Here is a 20,439-nt window from a genome sequence, read left to right as displayed (position 1 = left end):
TGTAGCAATACTGGGTAATCTCCATCTTGTCCAATTAAAACTCCTCCACCGTATATATGTAACAGGCCCCCAACTGGTACAAATGGGAATGGTAGAAGAGGGAGCCTGCAGGCGGGGATGTTGCCAGCTGGGAATGCACACAGATCCAACCCTACTGGCGTGATATTTACGACATTATCAACACTGTTCTGTCTGCACAGCTCCGAGTGGAGGCCCGTAGGTGTCTTCTAAACATCTTGGAGTTGACTGACTTGAATGCCTGCTTGACACTGTGGGTGACTCTGGGGCTCATGCTGGCCAAGTGGAATATTGCCAAGCGATGGGGGCGTCGGCTCCGCCCACAGCACAGGAGTGGGAAAAAGACATGGATTGGGCAATGTTTAGAGAAAAGACTGTGTATGTGTTGTGTGGGTACCCAAAAAGTGGTCTTGTGTGTGGGGCTTGTGGAAATCTTATCGTAGAGATATTTGTCAGCCCCCTCTGACCCCTGCATATGACGATCCCCCGTCGCCCTAGACCTTCCACCAAGCATGATTGTGTCTCGTGAAATTGCCTGCTGTACCACTGATGCCTATCGATCTGATCCTTCTGTTTTGTCATGCTATTTCTGATGTTTGTTTTTCTGAATAAAAAAGGTTTTACAAAAATAAGGAAGAAAGGAGCAACAGTTGCATTTCTAGTAAATACTCCAATTCAAGACATTTGCTTTGTTATAAATGTAAATGTAGTGTACTTGTATAGCGCACGAATCGACCCCAGCTGGGGTATCTCGGCGCTTGTACGAATACCGCTGTGGAACCCTTCCTGGCTTTTCGCTGTGAAGTGCCCACTCCTGGGCACCCCCAAGGTGAATCCAGGCATCCTAGCATTGTTGGGGCCGTTGTGGAGATTAAGCAAGCTATTGCCCAGAGTTGCAGAGTGGGACCCATGATTAGAATAGGCACTGAGGCGAAAATTATCAGGTCCGAGGAAATTGAGCCCAAGACCTGCCAAGGCGGGAATTGAACCCTGGTGCCGGGCTAGACCTCTGCATCAGGGTCTGCCTCTCTAACCATTGAGCCACACTTCTCCACTTCTTGTTGCAACATGGTCTTCAGTGCACACGTTCACAAAGCATTACTGTGTGGACATTCAAATAAATGAAGAAGCACAAGTTGGGCAAAATATTTTACAACACATTCACAAACCAACGCTCATCCTCCACCCAACCACCACAAAACTAGCAAACCGCTACAAAATCCATGCACAGCATGTGAATCCAGAAAAGATTCACACTGCAAAATGTATAGTTTCTTACCTGTCGGTGTAGTTTTGCAGCTTGAAGAATGTTCTGAATTCACTAGCGAACCCACCCTCCTCCACCAAAAGGATGTGAGAAAAAAAAGAATCCGAAGATAGCGACCAAAGGTGGGAGCTTTCGGACGAAGCACGTCGACGTCACAGGAGGACACCAAATGGTGGCAAATCGACGCCCACCAACAACAAGAAAGAAAAAAAAACAAGAGAAATACAACAATTCCGGGCCCAAACACTAGATGGCGGAATAATGCACAGCATGTGAATCCAGAAAATTCTTCAAGCTGCAAAACTACACCGACAGGTAAGAAACTATACATTATTTACTATAATAACCAGAAAATTGATCCACTCAATGCATCTGTACAAAACATTATTTGTTACCACTTGCATTTACAATTCTCAGACCTTGCTTACACTTCCATACGTCTACATCTTGCAGCAGTGGCTCCCTATCTTCCAAGCAGTCAACACTTATCCTTGTTTAAAGTGCTATTTATTAAGGCTTTAATAGAAGGCCTTAAATGAGTAATACTGCCCATGGCCCCAACTGTGTGGAATCTCAGTATTGTTCTGACAAGACTTATGGGTCCACCCTTTGAACCTTTACACAATTGCCCCTTCCAATTTTTTTCCTGTTTTCCTGGAAGTTAGGTTTCTTAATTGCCATCATCTCACTATGGTGTGTCAGTGAGCTCCAGGCACTAACTTTGGAAAAAAACATTCTTCTAGATTCATATGGATAGGGTGGTCTGTCGGACCATACCAAAATTCCTTCCAAAGGTAGTGTCCCCTTTCCACATCAACCAATAGGTTGAGCTTCCTGTTTTCTTTCCTCAACCAGATTCTGTGACAGAAAGAGCTCTTCATACACTAGATGTCAAAAGAGCAACAATGTATTATGTTGACAGTCAAGGCAAGTTTATTAGCATAGTTACTTAAAACCATTTCATGAAAATAAATGAACCATAAAAGCTCTACATAATAGTAAAACGTTGCGTAGAAAAAGACAATCCATAAAACCATCGTAAAATAATAAGAATAGTTGGTAAAACCTTAAACATGTAGTATACACTAGTCCAAGTATTGTGGCATTAAAAAGGTGGCCTTGATTGATAACCTCCCTGGGATAAATATTGATCAGTGAGAGTGGTCGCATCCAGTTCCAAAATGGCGTGGTTAAAAGCATGCAAAGTCGTTACCTGGCATCTTCTTGGCTGCCAAAACAAGGAAACGCACTAATCGCAAGTTTAGCTGTGGGTCCCCGGGGGTGAAGCAGTCCAGAACAGCCCGTCTCCGAGTGCGGATCCCTCTCTGAATAATGGGAGCTTTTAGCAATTGACTTTTCTCTGACATAAGCTCTTTGCATGTGCAAAGCAGATGTAGCAGATCTTCTATGGTTGCTCCGCATAGGTCGCAGGCCATATTTGTTCAATCTCTTTGCCGCGGTGGGAGATGCTGCGCTCGCGGTAGCAGCCCCAAACAATATTTCAGGAGTTATTCTTTGATAGTTCTTGAGTAGCCTAGGCCGAAATATTGTTGGGGGACTAATGCACTTTAGGTACTCAATGTCATCTAGCCGTGGGCCGTTTTTGCTAATGTAGCTTTGTTTTCCACCAGCGATAGGGACTTTATTGCTTTCCAAACTAGCCTTTTAAATGCAACGTAGATGGCAGCTGATTGCCTTAACTGGGACAATCCAGTATTCTGCAAGGATTCCTTAACGTAGATAGAAGCCGGTGATGAGTCTCTCTGTTGCAGCTCTTGCCATAGATAATGGTTGAGAGTGTCTGAGGAAGCCTTCTGGATTTTATCTCAGCAGATTATGAAGGCTCCTTGCCATGCCAAGGTCTGCCATTATAATCTGAACTCCAGCCTAATCTGTGCCTGCGAGATGTAGTTAGGCAGGCTAAAGATAATCCTATATGCTCTTGTTATGGTGCTGTCCAGAATTTTAGTGTCCCTACCGTTCTGGAGTTTGCATCCACATGCTATCGTAGGTATGAGATTGGACTGTATTACTCGGACTAAGGGAGATAGTGTTGTCCCCTTCAGTTTAATTTAAGATTATTTAATGTGACTGCAAGTGCTAAACCTTTTCTGCTGATTTTCTCCTCTGACGGGCAAGTTGACTTCCCTTATCAGCAGTCACTCCTAGGTATTTGTATTTGGTTGCTGATTGAATACATGCATTGCCCCAGAATGAAGCGGTTATTTCCTGTGATCAATGCGTATCGTGATATTAAGTGTCTTCTCAAAATCGATATTTAGGCCATTTGCCTCAGAGTATTCTTGCATTGTCGTGAAAAACTGCTGCAGGCCGACCTCTGTATAGCATACTATAACTACATTGTCTGCATAGAGGAGGCTCAGCAACAGTAAGCCTCCTAGCCTTGAGGCAAGAGGGTTGCAGGCATTGAGTGCATGTTTCAAGTTCACCAAAAAGAGGCTGAAAAGGGTCAGAGCCAAGATGCACCCTTGCTTGAACCCCTTACTGGTTAGTATGTGTCTTGACAAAACTGAGCTGTCACCTAGCTTAATCTGTACCCAAGTATCTGTGTGGAGGGTGATCAGCAGGTCCAACAGAGTCCAAGGGATCCCCCAGTGTGGCAATTTGCTCCAAAGTCTTCCACTGTCCACGTGGTTAAAGCTGCTTTGAAGTCAATAAAGCATAGATGTAACTGCAGTTTAAGTGTTTTTACCTTGTCAGTTAGCAGTGACATAGCCAGGATGTTTGTTATCATGTCGGAAGACTTTGAGAACCCCTTTTGATTGAGCGGAGTTCTCTGTAGCCCACATAGAGAGTCCCTCTAATAGTGTTCCTGCTAAATATTTCATCTCATGGTCTATGAGTGCAACTAGTTGGTAGTTTTTTGGTAAACATGTGGCCCCACTTTTAAATATTGGAGATATTATAGAGTCCCTCCAGTAGGGCGGGATTGCTCTGAATAGCCTTATTTCAGAGAAGAGTGGCTCCAGTGCTTCCGCCCAGGACTCTGCATTCTGCTTGCATATTGCCAGGGGGACACCATTGGGCCCACCCAGGAGCCCCCTGCCCTTGCTGATTGGCCGTCTAATTGATTTAATGTCGGCTGCTGGAGGAAGAGAGCATGCCTCACTTTGGTCTGATGAGAGGGGTGCTGAGGCGTTGCCTGCTTCTGGTAAAGTGGCATGGAGGCGTTCTGTCAAGTGCCTTTTTTTCTAGGCCTGTCCTTTGTACGGTGCATTCCTGGTGAAAGTGGTCCCCAAGATACCTTGCCCAGACATCTTCAGAGATGTGGGAAGTGACACCTCCATGAGAATCGTGGGTGAACCTGTTTATCGTCCATCAGAATCTAGCACTGTTGTTGTGCTTTATATTAGCAAAGAGCTTTACCCAGACCTCTTCTTCTTTTTTTTTTTTTTTGAGTTTATTGAAGTATAAAGAAGCAAAGACAGAAAATTAAGAAACAATCATGTGTTATAAAAACAAGAAATCTCTCTTACAGAAAAGTATATCTGATTGATGAAACGATACATGAAAACATAGTAAACAATAATGCTTATGAAAAGAGAAGGAATGAGGTCATAACCTGTAAAATAAGACACATAAATGTTATGAAAAACATTAAATGCAATTAAGAAAATGTAATCACGGTGGTTTTTGAACTTCAGCAGTGCGAACTTGAGAAGCAAGTGGGATTGTAACAACTTTGGTATAAATACTCAGTAAGGGGAAGCCATAAAAGATCACGTTTGATTGCAAGGGAAATGGGGGAAACAAAATTAGTATCTAGACGATGGTTAAAACAGACTGCATTCCACCAAGCACTAAATGAAACGTCATTAGCTTGTTTCCAATGAGATGTAATATGGTGTAAGGCAATAGCTATCAAAAGGTCAATTAATTTATAGCTGTGTGGGGAATCGGTAAAAATAGGAGAAAGAGAACCTAGAAAAATGTTAACAATGGAGAAAGAAAAATGAAAATTGAAAATCTTTTTAAACTGGGACCAAACCAATTGCCAAAAACGAAAAATGGAAGGACAATCGAACAACATATGCTTCAAATCGGCTGAAGAGCAGGGACAAGACCAACAAGTGGAAGGAGTGTCTGAGGAAAACGATGACAAAAGTAATGGAGTAAATAATGTACGATTATAAACGAAAAACAGGGTTTGAGTAGTGTTAGCAGCTCTGGAGGTACTATGGATTTTTGACCAAATTTTATCCCATAAAGTGAAAGACCAAACTTGAGAAAAATCTTTTTCCCAAGCCAACTCAACTTTGGATTTGATGCGTTCAGTAGAAGATTGAATTGATTTATAGAGAAAAGAAGCAGAAGGTGAGGAGTGATCGAGCGCAACGGACACAGGAAGATATGCAATAGGGATAGAATTTGCAGCAGGGAGTGAAGAGAGATATTGGGTAAGAGAGGGAAGAAGTGATATATATATTGTGTATGAGAATAGGAGGGTAAAGAGAATTGCTTTTGGAGATCCTGAAAAGGAAGTGGTTGATTACCCGAAAGAAGTTGAGAGATCCATTTTAAGCCAAGAGAGTGCCAGGTTTTCCAATATAATGAACGATTACGAATTTTGAGGTTTTTATTATGCCAAATAGGTTGGATATGAGTGGAGGAAGCAGATGGGTAAGAGGATGGTAAGTATGGTTGAAGAAGAGAACGAGAGCGGGAAATGATGGGGGAGCGAAGAGACGCTACATTGGAAGTGAAGGAGAGAACCTCGCTAAATTCGAAAGGATGAAGGAAGGAAGATTCTAACTTAAGCCAGAGAGGAGGATAAAATGGGAGGTCAGAAGAAAGCCAACGCAAAGCTTGCTTTAATGAAAAAGCATTATGATAAGATTTGAAATTAGGAAATTTAACCCCTCCTAGTGATTTATCTTTTTTTAAAGCAGAAAGAGCTATTCGAGATTTTTTACCCTTCCACAAAAACTTTAGCAGAATAGAGTCTATCGACTTGAAGTAATAGTCTGGAATGTGAATGGGAATCATTGAGATAGAATAGAGCACTAGAGGCGCTAACATCATTTTGATGGAATCAAGACGGCCCCACCATGAAAGGAAGAGAGGGTTCCAGCGAGTAATTGCCGCATTTAGTTTTGCAGAAAGTGAATCGAAATTAAACTTAAGAGTATCTGAGAGACGTGGAGCAAACCAAACACCCAGCTATTTAATCTTAGAAGGTTGCCATGAGAAGCCAGAAGTATCAAAGAGATGTTTTTGACAAAGAGGATTTAGGGGTAAAATTTCACATTTATCAATATTAAGACGGTAACCAGAAACATTAGAAAAAGAGGAGACTTGATTTAAAAAGAAAGGTAAGGTGGATTGTGGATCAGAACAGTATAACAAAATATCATCAGCATAGACTGATAATTTAACTTGTTGTTGGGAGCCAAAATGAAAACCAGAAATGTTTTCATCAAGTCTGATCTTTGTTAAAAATGGTTCTAAAGCTAAAACAAACAAAAGAGGGGATAAGGGGCAACCTTGACGTACGCCCCTTTGAAGGGGAAAATAATCGGATTCCATACCATTTGCAAAAATTGAAGCATGAGGGCTAGAATAAAGTAGAGAAATAAGAGAAATAAATTTAGACGAAAAACCGATCCAACGAAGAGCTTGAAACATGAAGTCCCATCCTATTCTATCAAATGCCTTTTCGGCGTCAAGAGAGATGGCAGCTAATGGATAAGAAAGTGAGGGAGCTTTATTTAAAATATCAAAGAAAACACGGGAGTTATCTGACGATAGACGACCTTTAACGAAACCTGATTGTTCTGGGCCAATAATTTCCGGTAATAGGGGGTCTAATCTGAGAGCTAAAATTTTGGCGAAAATCTAATAATCTGTATTCACAAGGGAAATGGGGCGAACATTTTTACACAAGGTATGGTCTTTGTCTGGTTTGGGAATTAAACAAATTAGTGCTTCCTGAAAGGACCCCCGGGAAGATCCAGAATCGACAAAGGATTGAAATAACAGGAGCAGTTTAGGAAGGAGAAGAGAGGAGAAATGATTGTAGAATTCAATAGTGAAACCGTCAGGCCCAGGTGCCTTACCTCGACGAAGCACAGAAACGGCGTGTGAAATTTCAGAGAGGGTGATATCCGAATCAAGTAAGTGAAAATCAACATGAGAAGAGAGAGGGGAAGGGATGTCTTGAAAATAAGTAAGAAGATCAGTGGGGTCAGGACGGGATTCAGGAGTATATAAATTTTGATAGAAAGAAACAAATTCATTTAATATATCTTTATCTTTAAACAGAGATATTCCAGCCGGGCCTTGTAGAGATTCAATCTTTGTTCTTTCTTTTTCGTATTTTAAGATAGTTAGCTAGTAATTTACCCATTTTGTTCTGACCTCCATAATATCGAGAGTTGCATGTAAGTAAAGAATTAGAAGCAGCATTTGTGGTAAATTTATTAAAATCGAATTTGGCTGAGATGAGCTCGCGAAGGGAATTTTCAGATCCAGAGTTATAATAAGCATATTTTAACTTCTTAATTTTATCCAAAAGTTGAGTTGACTTAGAAATTGACTTATTTTTCTTTTGAGAGACATAATTAATGACAAAACCCCTAACAGCCGCTTTAAAAGAATCCCATACCATTACAAAGGAAGAGTCAGGGAGATGATTAAGTGTAAAAAATTCAGTGGCAAAAACAGTAAATTGGGTACAAAAATCAGAGTCAAGGAGTAAAGAATTATTAAATCTCCAACGTCCGGAGTGAGGAGAAAAGGGGATAAGGTCAATATCGACAAAAACGGGAGCGTGATCTGAAATTAAAATAGAACAAATGTCTGAGTGAAGGACAAGTTGAGCTAAGGATTTGCTAAGGAAAAGGTAATCAATACGAGATTGGGAGTGGTGGGTAGGGGAATAAAAAGTATATTCTCTAAGGTCGGGGTTACAAACTCTCCAAATGTCTACTAATGCGTTATTCTGAATAGATGCAGTGAATTGAGAATGCATTTTGGAGGTAACAAATTTAACCTTAGAATTCCTGTCTAAAATGGGGTCTAGTACTTGATTGCAGTCACCACCAAAAATAACATATTTTTCATCAAGCGTAACAAGTTTTTCAGAAATAGCAGGCCAAAACAATTTATCAACACCGGTGGGAGCATAAACATTAAAAATAACTATTGGTATCTTGTCTATGAGTAGATTTACAAGAACCCAACGACCATTAACATCACATTCTTGGGATATAACAGAAACAGTTAACTTTTTATGACACAATATAACAGAACCATTCTTCTTACCCAAAGCAGGAGAGTGAAAAACATGACCCACCCAACAACGTTTGAGTTTTAAAGCCTCCGTTTCTGAAAGGTGGGATTCTTGGAGGAGGGCTACATCAGCTTTAAGTCTAGTCAAATGTGTCAAAACTCGTTGACGTTTAATGGGGTTGTTTAACCCCTTAACGTTCCAAGTGACTACTCGGAATGTAAATCAAAATAGAATGATACGGAAAAGTAGAGAAAATAGAGAAAATGAGATGATGAAAAAAGATAATGGTGAAGGAAATGTAGACAAAGTGGTAGGTAAGAGAAGTTAACAAAGAGAAAACAGAGAGAATGCAAGAAGAAAGAAGGAGAGAAAAGAGCGAAGAAAAGAGATAGTAAGATAGATAATAGGAGAAAGAACAGAGCAATATAACAAGAACAAAGAAACATACCAACAGATACAGAACGAAGAAGAGTGGGGGTGACGACGCCAGAAGATGACGACATCAACAACGGAACACACGCCAACGAACACCTGAGGAACCAGCATAGGACTGAATTGGACGGATGGATAACACCGGGGTGAAGAAAAAGGGGGAGAGCATCTGCAAGAAAAATAAAAAATAAGAATATTAGAGAGAAGTACAAAATACAAAATACCAGGGCATGACAAAATCATCAGAGAAGAAAGAACAGTAAAATGAGACGATAGGATAACGAAAAAGCAAATAGCTCAGTTAAGCTTAATTAAACAGCTCTTGCAGTGTCCATGACGTCGGTTCCTTGCTGACGAAGAAATTCTTGAAGGACCAGTGGGTCATCAAAAGTAGTTGTCTTGTCCTTATAGGTCACCTTGAAGAGACATGGGTGAAGCAAACCGAACCTGGCATTTAGATCTCGTAGTTGTGGTCTCAAATCAAGGAACTGCTTCCGACGATCCGCTGTCACTTTAGCCACATCCTGGGATAGATATAACCGATGGCCTTCCCATATAATTTGCTTTTTAGCTTTTGCTGCTGAAAGAACCTGCAGGAGATCGGTATATTGTAGGAACAGCATAATGACACCACAGGGTTTGGCGGAGATTTTAGGACCAAGTCTATGCGCACGTTGTATGTTGAGTGTAGAGGATGGAGGAAGGTCCAAAATTTTCGGCAGAAAGGTTTGAAAAAAATGCGGTTGGATTGGACCCCTCTGTATGTTCAGGAAGTCCATAAATTCATAGGTTATTTCTGCGATTACGATTTTCCAACTCCTCCGTCTGCCTTCTCAGGAGTGATACATCTTTTTCCAAAAGTGAAATCCTAGAGCAAGAGGCTTGGAAGGACTCTGTGGATTGTTCCACTAAAAGAACACGCGATTCAAGAGAGGACCATTTGTCGTGAAGAAATTGCAATGTCTTAGTAGTTTCAGCCATGAAGGGTTTGAGCGCACGAATTTCCTCAAGAATGAGATCCATAGAGGCAGAATGTGATGAGGAGCCTGGGGAGGGTGGATCCTTTTTTAGGCGTTTTGTCGAAGCAGGTTGCAAAATTTTACTTGAGGAAATTGTTTTTGGAATTGCCCCAGGAGCTAAGTCAGGCTTATGAGAAGCAGGATCTTCCATAGTTGGAGGCGTAGAATCAGAATCCGAGGAATGACGTGGTTTGACCATAGAAGTAAGCTTGAGGGTACGCAATTTCCCCATGTAAAAAGAGGAGGATAGACACTAGTACCACTACAGACTTCTGGTAAATCTCTGTAGAATTAGTGTGCAAAGTAAAAACACTGTGGCACAGCAATAGTAAATGCGTACAGAAAATGCGGTCAAAAAAGGCGCCAAACAGGAATAGCAATGCTGAGGAGACGTAGGATCATTCAATATGGCGGCTGTGCATCACAATCTCCAACCTCAGGAAAACCTCTGTGGATGTAATGCGCAAAGAAAACACTGTGGCATATCAGCAGTCAGCGTGTTGCAGTACAAGAGGTCAAAAAAGGTGTCAAACAGAGACAGCAATGTTGAGGACACGCAGTTCATTTAATATGGTAGATGCACATCATAAACATCTTACTTAGGAAAACCTATGTAGTAACATTGCGCAAAGAAAAACACTGTGGCACACCAATAAACAAAGCGCATAATAAATGCGGTCAAAAAAGGCGCCAACCAGGAATAAGAATGTTGAAGAGAAGAAGCAGAGTTGTTTAAAATGGCGTCTGTAGTTCAGTAGGGGAAAAGAAGAAAACTGCGACTGAAGATGCATTCCACAGTGATTCGGAGGTTGATGAAAGAGGAGGCAGACAACAAATGCATTGCAGATAGTAGATACGAGGCATTTATGAAGAAATTTTCATTTGCAGAAAATCGCGGCAAAAAAGAAAATGGCGGCCGCAGCAAAAGTGGACCGTGTCACAGCAAAAATTTGCGCATATCGCTGGTTTTAATAGATAAGGAGCAGAGCCATTTGCTCACCTCATGCTCCCACAAGTGATTCAGGGCTTTTCAGTAGTGGAACTCCGGTGAATGCGCAGGAATCCGCCGGTGCCGGTGCTCGGTTAGCGGAGCTCCGACGCTAAGCCGCCATCTTGTGCGGCGCTCAAGCCACGCCCCGACCTCTTCTTCTTTATATCTGTTGGCGGCCCACTTCAGCTTCTTATATATAATTTAATATGCATGGCCATCTTTGTACTTACACTTACTTATACTCCATTCACACCCTCTTGCGGTAAAACAATCTACCATGGGAGTCGATGCTCATACACAGTGTTACCAAGAGGAGGAGTGGCCTTACCTCGTGACTTGAAAGACTTCCTAGAAGAAAAACAAGTGGAAAACTTCCGTACCCAACACTAGATGGCAGGCGTATGCAAAACATGTGAATCTACAGCACTGCATACAAAGAACAGATGCTAAGTGGGTCAGTATCATAATCCTTTTGTTTGTATATTTCAATATGCTGGTGTATATTGTGGTGTTTTGGGATTTCCTCAATTATCTCAGAGCAGTACCACAACATACATTTTCTAGGTCACTGCATTTATGGTCAGAAAAGATCCCCCAAAAATGGGCATGTGCCTCCTAATTTTCAAGTTTTCTAATGGGTTCGTAAAGAGAAATCTCCAAATTATAGGTGGGAAAACTTATCATCAGATGTCTTGATCTCTCTAGGCCCCTGCTCTGTGGCCCATCCTCGATGACATTTCTAGTTTGATCTACACTGCCATTCCTTTTGTCGATACTGGCCTGCTTGGAACTTTCAAGCTATGACTACATTATAGAACACCTGGCGCACAAACATAGAGAAGGAAACTTGCAAATGCAGTGACTTCCTTGAGTGTAAAATTATGGATGTATTCCTGACAATTAGTTCAAAGGAGATTTCGAGGTAAATCAAGTTAAACTCTTTCTCACCCACGGCAATGCTTGATAGTGGGGCCTTTTGGAAGTGAGACAAAGCATGTTAAACTTGGTGGCTATGGACTAGGTTTCTGTCTGAAATAGGACATTTGCCCCGCGAGACATTGGTGTTTTCTCTAATATAGTTATTCTCATTTTGAATGTTTGACACATTTATGTGTAGACATACATCAGCTGTTTTCACACAATATTCAAAGTACTGTGTACATTTAGACCCATTTTATTGACCTACGTAAAGACATGCTCTGTCCCATGGCTGAAGCCTTTTTCAGCTGGGTGTGGATCCCTAACTGAATATCGCCTTTGGTAGCAAAAGTCTGACCCTACCTCCTCTGGTTGCTTTACCACCACCCTATCGTCTCTCACTATGCTTTCCTTGTTTCTGTCTCCTCAGGATGCCTCCATCGCTCACAGGTTCCACGTGATGAGGGAGAAATACCCAGAAAAATTCAACAGCAGGTGACCGTGAACCCTTTGGGTTCTCCTTGGAACCTGACCTCTTTCTCTCTCTTCCGCATTTATCTCTCCCCTTCTCTCTTTTTCCCCTTCCATTGTCTTTTTTTCTCTCCCTCTTCCTTCTTCTCCTTGTATATAATTATAATCACCTCTTCTCTCTTTTGTAGAGGATTCCACTCTGCATTTATGTTTTTCTTAGGGAATTGGGGATTATTAAAAAAATGTCTGACATATCTTCGCATGACTTTAAATCTCCCCTCCTCAAAATTAACAATCAAGGTTTGAAGTCCCATTTGGTTGAGGTGGTGGTGACCTCAGTTGCAAATGAGGGCTCTGTGTTTACACCCTGGCTGTCTATCGTCCAGCATCTGGGTCATTCCGCCTTACATTTCTAGATATCATTTGGAGTAGGATTGCTTCATATTTCCTGCCATTAAAGCACGGTCTTCTTCAATGGTATCTTGTCTGAACAAACAAGACAAACGTACCTTAAAATAACCAGACTGTACTGGGTGACGTCAGACAGGTCTCACTTGCCAGCTGCTCCCCCTGTTCTCACTGGAAGGATAGTTTGAATGGAGGTAAGCCGCACTCTTGTCTAAAACTCTGTCTCTTTCCTTGTTCACAGAATGAAGAACAAGCTGTTGTACTTTGAGTTTGCCACGTCTGAGTCCATATCCGCCACCTGTAAAAAGCTGAAGGAATATATTACCATTGAGGTGAGTATGGCCTGAAAAAACATGAGGCAGCTTACATCGAGGTTCGTTTTACTTTCCGTCATTTGACGTAGTCGGATTGGAACTCAGTGGCATACTAGTGCCTCATCTGTTATTGGCATATGGCTGGGTCGGAACGGGGGTGTCAAAGGGAGTTAAAGAACGATGATGGATTCAACCCAGATCTGTGACTGGGGTTGAGTGTCTGAAAAGTTTCAGCGCTCCGTCCATCATCTCCTTCTGTCTGCTTTGTTCGCCCTAAGTTGTCAGGGTACGCCCAGACGTGGGTCCCTTGCTCACGTTGCCACTGGATTCTAGCTAGCCTGGCTGATGAGGGGTGTTACCCCAAAACCGGTCCCAGGATGCTTGTTTCCAGTCTAAGGAAGACCTGGCTTGACAGTTTTGGTGGACTGTTCCCAGTAGCAACAGGGTCAAGACTGATTTGCATATGGTTGGGTCTGAACTGGGGTGGCAAATTGAGCTAAAGAACGATGATGAATTCAACCCAGATCTGTGAATGGGGGTAAGTGTCTGAAAAGTTTCAGCGCTCCGTCCATCATCTCCTTGAGTTTGCTTCATTATATTGGACCTGCCAGAGCCCATGCCTTACAGTTAGTGCTCCAGTCATTCCAGCGTCTCTTGTTTTGCGTGAAATGCCTATTATGTCTTCCTGTTGACCCATGCCAAAAGTTATTAATTCTGTCTGTGCATAAAATGCTCACAGTCATGCTTCACTCTTTGTCTCTTCTTAGTGCTGTGGAAGGGTGCTGGACATCAGCAGCCAGTCTCTCGAAGGCATAGCAGTGGTCAACATTCCCAGCATGCATGGCGGCTCCAATCTTTGGGGGGAAACCAAAAAGCCGCTGAGCGGAGTAGCAGGGAATCCTACCGACAAAAACCTACCAGAAGCAATTACAGACCCGGATATCCTCAAGTGCTGTGTGCAAGGTATGGCGGGCGAAGGGTTAAAGAAGGGTCAAGGCACCACCTGGAATTTTGCAGAATTCCACTTCAAGGCAGTTACTATACATAGGATATAAGGCAGACACGCCCCTTAATCTAAGGCAGGCTGCCCTATCCAGACCACCAAATGTTCTTTTCAGTCAAAAGCTAAAGAGATTAGTGGAATTCAGGGCTAAGCCACCTGTCACCCCAGGCACACCACCCTGGTGATAGAGGGAATCAGAGCCAAGCAACCTGTCGCCCAGGCACACCACCCTGGTGATAGAGGGAATCAGAGCCAAGCAACCTGTCGCCCCAGGCACACCACCCTGGTGATAGAGGGAATCAGAGCCAAGCAACCTGTCGCCCCAGGCACACCACCCTGGTGATAGAGGGAATCAGAGCCAAGCAACCTGTCGCCCCAGGCACACCACCCTGGTGATAGAGGGAATCAGAGCCAAGCAACCTGTCGCCCCAGGCACACCACCCTGGTGATACAGGGAATCAGGGCCTAGCAGCCTGTTAACCCTGGTACCCACCCTGGTGATACGGGAAGTCAGGGCCAAGCAGCCTGTCACCCCAGGCACACAACCCTGATGATACAGGAAATCAGGGCCAAACAGCCTGTTGCCCCAGGCACATCACCCTGATGATACAGGGAATCAGGGCCTAGCAGCCTGTCACTGTAGGCACACCACCCTGGTGATACAGGGAATCAGGGCCTAGCAGCCTGTCACTGTAGGCACACCACCCTGGTGATACAGAAAATCAGGGCCAAGCAGCTTGTTACCCCAGGCACACCACCCTGGTGATACAGGGAATCCAGGGCCTAGCAGCCTGTCATCATAGTGCACTATTTTGGTGATTCAGGGAATCCAGAACCTAGACAACCGCTATATTTGATGCATTAAACATACATATGCAGGGTATCCAGGCCAAAACGTCAGCTATATAGGGAATCCAGGGCCCTGTCAGCACCCCCCCCCCACCCCCCCCCACATACTTAGGAATGAAATATAAAGAGATCCCTGAGCCCAGTAGCTCTTACTCCAATCAGGAGCCAGAAAGGAAGTAGATCCAAGATCGCGTTAGCCTGACCTTTCATGGGGTGTGGTTATGCAATTACATGGTGCACTTTCTTTCCCAGGCATTAACCACGGATAGGTAGAACCCAGGGCTAGCCACATTCATGTTGTGCTGTCAAAACATTGATTTTGGGCTCACGTCTCCATAACAAAACCCTCCTTGGTGCACATGCACAGCCATCTTGGAATTGTTCCTTGTTTAAGACAAAGGGAGCCTCTTAGGAAGAAAAAAACATGTGTTCACAAGACTGGGAAGGGATTCAGATGCAATTAAATTGCGGGTGTTCCAATTAATTTTGTTATTAAACAAGCAATCGTACTACCCCCTCTGGGCACGCTGAAGTGTTGGACAAAAGGCTTTATTCTCTCCCTGTCTCCGCAGATGGTCCAGGGCATCTCGCACAAAGCTGGATTGTCTTGGGTTCTACGCACAAAAATGGGCAGAACAGACATTTTCGGTAAAAAGACAAATGGTCTATTTTAGTGTACAAAAAAACTGTCTGGTCCAAATTCACAGAGTTGCATTTTTCATAACAATGATGTGCAGATTGGTCATGAAAGTTTCCATTGCCAGAGCGCTTTGATATAAATGAAGAGCCACATACAATTGTAGATCCATCAGCCAAAAACACAAAAACAAAACAAGGATATGGTCTTCCTACTTGCTCGGTGCCCAAAAATTGTACTAAAACCATTTAATTCTACTTGATTTTCTGTAGACGTTCTTATTGAACAAAAATATGTTATGTTATGTTATGTTATGTTATGTTATGTTATGTTATGTTATAAGGGGATTTATACCGCGTACTGCTACTCAAGAGTGTCCTGGCACGTAGGAGAACAGTGACAGAGGTGAGCAAAAGAGCTAGATAGACTGTTTGAACAGATCAATATAAACTTGTTAGCGTTCCAAAATAGCTGCTTCATCTTCCCACAGTGCGTGGGTGCAGAGACATCACACGCATTATAACATGGCTGCCTCCTCTCCAAAGGATGAAGAGTTCACTGGTGCAGTGTCTTCTATTTGATTTATTTCGCACTGGAGTCTGTGTGAGGTTCAGAAAAGAAATAAAAGGAAAATGGCCAATAGCGGATGAACTTTGCCCTTTTATAAAAGCCTTAGCTGTGAAATACATGTCTAAAGCAATGACAGTAACTTAGGGCTGTGTATACTACTCTCAAATGTGACATTTAGCCAAGAGAGACAGCAAGTCCGTGATGAAAATAAAACTGGGGCATGTGCCCCAATTCCTACTCAAAAACCAACATTGGATTTCCCAGGCTCAAAACAGGAGCAACCTGCCTGTTTTTCACTCAGTGTTAGAATGCTAAAAGTTACCCATCAGCATTATAAAGGCTACTGTGGAAAGCAAGCATGCCGACAAGACCCCTGCTTGCTTATTATTCTTGGAAATGGCTCTTAAATTGAAGTCTTGTTGGACAACTCCGAGATGGGGGCTTATACGACCGATATAACAAAAATGGAGCAGAATTTCCACAAAATCAAGGCTAGTTAAAGGAACATAATGCTAACACTCAAATGCAGCTGATAAAATGCATCTACAATTTAATAAGCATACACACTGACACGCCGCAAACGTACTGTATAATAGCATTGTAACGGCCAATAGCTGCATGCAAGGGAAAGTTACATTTAAAGACACTCCAGCGAGATGGAACCACTTCAGCACTCCTTTCCAGGACTAGCCTCAAGGAGCCCCCGAGTACAGCCAAAGCCCAGAATTGTGGAGAAGTGTGGCTCACTGGTTAGAAGCGGCAGACCCTGAAGCAGTAGTCGGCCTGGGACCAGGGTTCAATTCCTGACGCGGCAGGGTCTTGGGTCAATGTCCGCGGACTCGATAATTATCGCCTAGGTGCCTACGCTAACCATGGGTGCAACTCTGGGCAATAGCTTGCTTAATCTCCACAACGGCCCCAGCAGCGCCGGGGATGCCTGGCTGCACCTTGGGGGGTGCCCTCTCACAGGGGAAGCCAGGACGGGTTCCCCAGCGGTATACAGCGCCAGGACGCCACGTAACGAGGTAACAGTGCGCTTTACAAGTATACATACATTACATGGTAGGTGCATAAAAAGCGTGCACGCATGTTCAAAACCAAGTGAAGAAACTAACCTCAATGCAGTACTCCACTCTGTGGTTTCAAGTTAACTATTGAATTGTGTGGGTTGCGGCCCAGACGTACTTGAGTTGTTACAGATCAACTAACATTACTGAATCAGTGATTTGTCAAATAAAAGCCCAGAATCTGAGCATTGCGTCCTTTGTGACGTGAAGTAGCCTAGTTACATCATACATGGAAATCGCCCACAATACACAGATCAGTGGCTAGAAGCTAGGTCACATATGTCCACCAACAATCCCACAATTCACTGCTCTGGTTGAGAAAAGTTTGGAAGATTAGATCTCACACCCAGCCTTTTCACCTGGTTCCTCTACATGCAACACACCAAATGCAAGAGTTTAGTGAGGGGATGCCATCAGATCACTCACAACCTATCACACACCAGAGATCAGCGGAAGGTTTCTAGGCCCCTCCTGCCGCCTCCTTTTATTCAGTGGAGGGCCATCCGCTGGCACCAGCCACATCCTGTGCACCCAGAATGTCCAGCAAATGATCACCTGACATACTCCTTGCAAAAGCTCCAGCAGAGCAAACCATAGTCTGCAGGAGACCGTTGCAACCAAAGTTCCCAAGAGGGCAAGTGTGAGGCAAAAGCTATGCTATACAAGTGTTCTAATACTTCGGGAAGGGTGGAGGCGAGCCCCATGTCAATCTCACTGCTTTTTTTCCCACTATACTTACAGACATCCCTGACCAATCTAACAGCTTTCCCCTCACCTTACAGATCTCAGCGATAAACGCTTGGAGGTGGTGGGTCTGGAAGGAGTCATTGAAATGGGCCAGATCTACACCGGGCTGAAGAGCGCAGGCAAACGGCTGGCCAAGTGCTCGGAGATCACTATTCGGTGAGTGTGTGGCCTCTCTCAGGAGTTGGAAGATGCAAGCCACTTTCCCAGGCACTCCTAATCTGTGTGTCCCACCTTGGGGCTTGGTGGGATTGGAATTTCTCTGACCGGGAAAGGGGAGCTGAAGAACTGTCTCTTCCAGATGCCATGGTAAAGTCGGTCTAGAAGCAGTCCCAAACTGGCGCCCTAGGTAAACCATGCAGTCAGCACTCCCCCCTCCCCCATTTTTTAAAAATGTCCATTTTGTATTTTTTCCCCCTAAAAGTTGAACCTCCGCGTAACTTGGTATCCACTGACAGCCCAATGCACGAATGGATAGGCTGCCCTGGATTCAACCTCTCTCCAAACCAGTGCTTAAAATGAGCAGGTACTGTCAGTTGCTGATTACCTGCATTTGTTTAATTTGAAGGGGTGAGTACCTGCACTTCTCAGCACCGGTGCAACACTTTTAATGGGATGGGACTGGGACTTTTCAGCACTGGTGCAATACTTTTAAGGGGACAGAATTGGCACTTCTCAGCATTGTTGCAATACATTTAAAGGTAGGGGACCAGCAATTTTCAAAGGAGCAAACAGGTAGCCTCTAGATAGTGAGTACCGGGGTCAGAAACCAGTAGCAATAGGCAAAATTAAGGTCAGCAAAGAGCAGAAAGAGGCAAAATAGAGGTCAGCAATGCGAAGAAAGGGGCAAAATAGAGGTCAGAAGTGAGGAGAAAAAAGTCAGAAAAGGAGCAGAACCCACCCAGGCACTAACTCACCCACTCATAGAAAAACTAAGACACTCTCACAGCCACTCACAGACCCAGACTCTCATGCACCCACTTACAGAATCACTCATACAATCTCACAGACCTACTCAGCGACTCATGCACCAACTCAGTGGCTCATATACCCACTCAGAGACTTGTGCACCTACTCACACTCATGCTCTCACTTCCAGACTGGCACATTAATGGAGGCACTCACAGACTCACTCAGACACTAACATACCCACTGAGACACTCATGCACTTACTAATTCTCAAAGGTTACAGGTAGGAAATTAAAAAAAATCAAAAACGTAGAAATTCACAGAAAAAAAACTAAGGTTACAGGGACATTCTTGTTAGGAAATCTAATTAGAAAAACCTTACACATTCACTGAAAAATCCAAAGGTTAAAGGGATCTTAAAGTTAGGCTCAGATTTCACTCATACAAAACCAGTGAAATTCAGCACTTATAGTTACCTTGAACTAACTAAAATGTATGCCCCTGCAATGCTCTGCTTAAGACCTCACATATTACATGATTCATGACATGGTCAGTGACATCACTCATGACATCATCCAGTGAGTGTAAGTATTTTTTTAAGAGTTTGATTGTTAAACATATATACTAAGGTACTACAAAAGTAAAATTGGTGTACTGCTAATGAGTGATACTACTTCTGATTCATATTATGAGAGTGAATGTGTGTATGCATGTGTGAGTGACTGCGTGTGTGAGTGGCTGTATGGGTTAATAACTCGTGGGTGAGTGGCTGTATTGGTGAGTGAGCAGGTGTGTCAGTGACTCTGTGGATGAGCGGCTGGCTGTATGGGTGGACGAGTGGTTGTGTGAGTGGCTGTATGGGTGAGTGGGTGTCTGAATGGCAGTGTGAGTGACTGGCTGTTTGATTTGGTTAAGTGAGTTAGTGTGCGAGTGGCTGTATTGGAGAGTGTGTGTCTGTATGAATGGCTGTATTGGTGAGTGAGCAGATGAGGGGATGCTTGTATGGATATGTGAACGAGTATGATAGTGGTTGTGTGGGCGGGTGTGTGTGTGTGTGTGCATGTATAGGTGAGCAAGGGGCTGTGTTGAGCAACTGTATTGGTGAGTGAGTCGCTGTATGAGTGGCTGTATGGGTGAATAAGTGAGTGTGAGAGTAGCTATATGGGTGAGTGTGTGGCTGTGTGAGTGAGTGAGTGACTAGTTGTCTTATTGGCTGTATGAGTGAGTGGGTGTATTGGTGTGTGAGTGCCTGTATGGTTGAGTGACTGCATGTGTGAGTGGGTATGTGAGTGACTGTATGGATGAGTGTGTGTAAGGATGATCAACTGGTTGTATGAATAGTTGTATGGGTGAGAGAATGGCTATGTGAGTGGCTGTATGAGTGAGTGGGTGTGTGTGTGTCTCTCTATGGATATGTAGTTCTGAGAGTACTTGTAAGGGTCTCCGAATGGATATGTGAGTGGGTGTATGAGGTTTTATAGGGGTGTGTGAGTGGTTTGGTAGATGATGTAATCAGAGATGTCACTGATCATGTCATGTGTGATGTAATATGTGAGGTCATAAATAATGC

General features: G+C 43.4%; 1 protein-coding gene across 8 annotated transcripts in view; it reads left to right on the top strand.

Moving 5' to 3' along the window:
• Positions 1 to 20,439, top strand: part of DGKA (diacylglycerol kinase alpha) — a 458,241-nt gene that overhangs the window by 419,154 nt on the left and 18,648 nt on the right. For all 8 annotated transcript variants that reach the window (XM_086963960.1, XM_086963920.1, XM_086963969.1 and 5 more), the window contains 4 exons: positions 12,328 to 12,392; positions 13,018 to 13,108; positions 13,858 to 14,053; positions 17,999 to 18,119. In XM_086963960.1, coding sequence (XP_086820086.1) covers positions 12,328 to 12,392; positions 13,018 to 13,108; positions 13,858 to 14,053; positions 17,999 to 18,119 — 473 coding nt within the window. The remainder of the gene's footprint in view (positions 1 to 12,327; positions 12,393 to 13,017; positions 13,109 to 13,857; positions 14,054 to 17,998; positions 18,120 to 20,439) is intronic.

The sequence above is a fragment of the Lissotriton vulgaris genome, chromosome 1_1, assembly GCF_964263255.1.
Source record: "Lissotriton vulgaris chromosome 1_1, aLisVul1.2, whole genome shotgun sequence".
In the NCBI taxonomy this organism is placed as follows: Eukaryota; Metazoa; Chordata; class Amphibia; order Caudata; family Salamandridae; genus Lissotriton; species Lissotriton vulgaris.
Note: the sequence above shows the minus strand (reverse complement) of the source record. Positions and strands in the feature narration are given on the sequence as shown.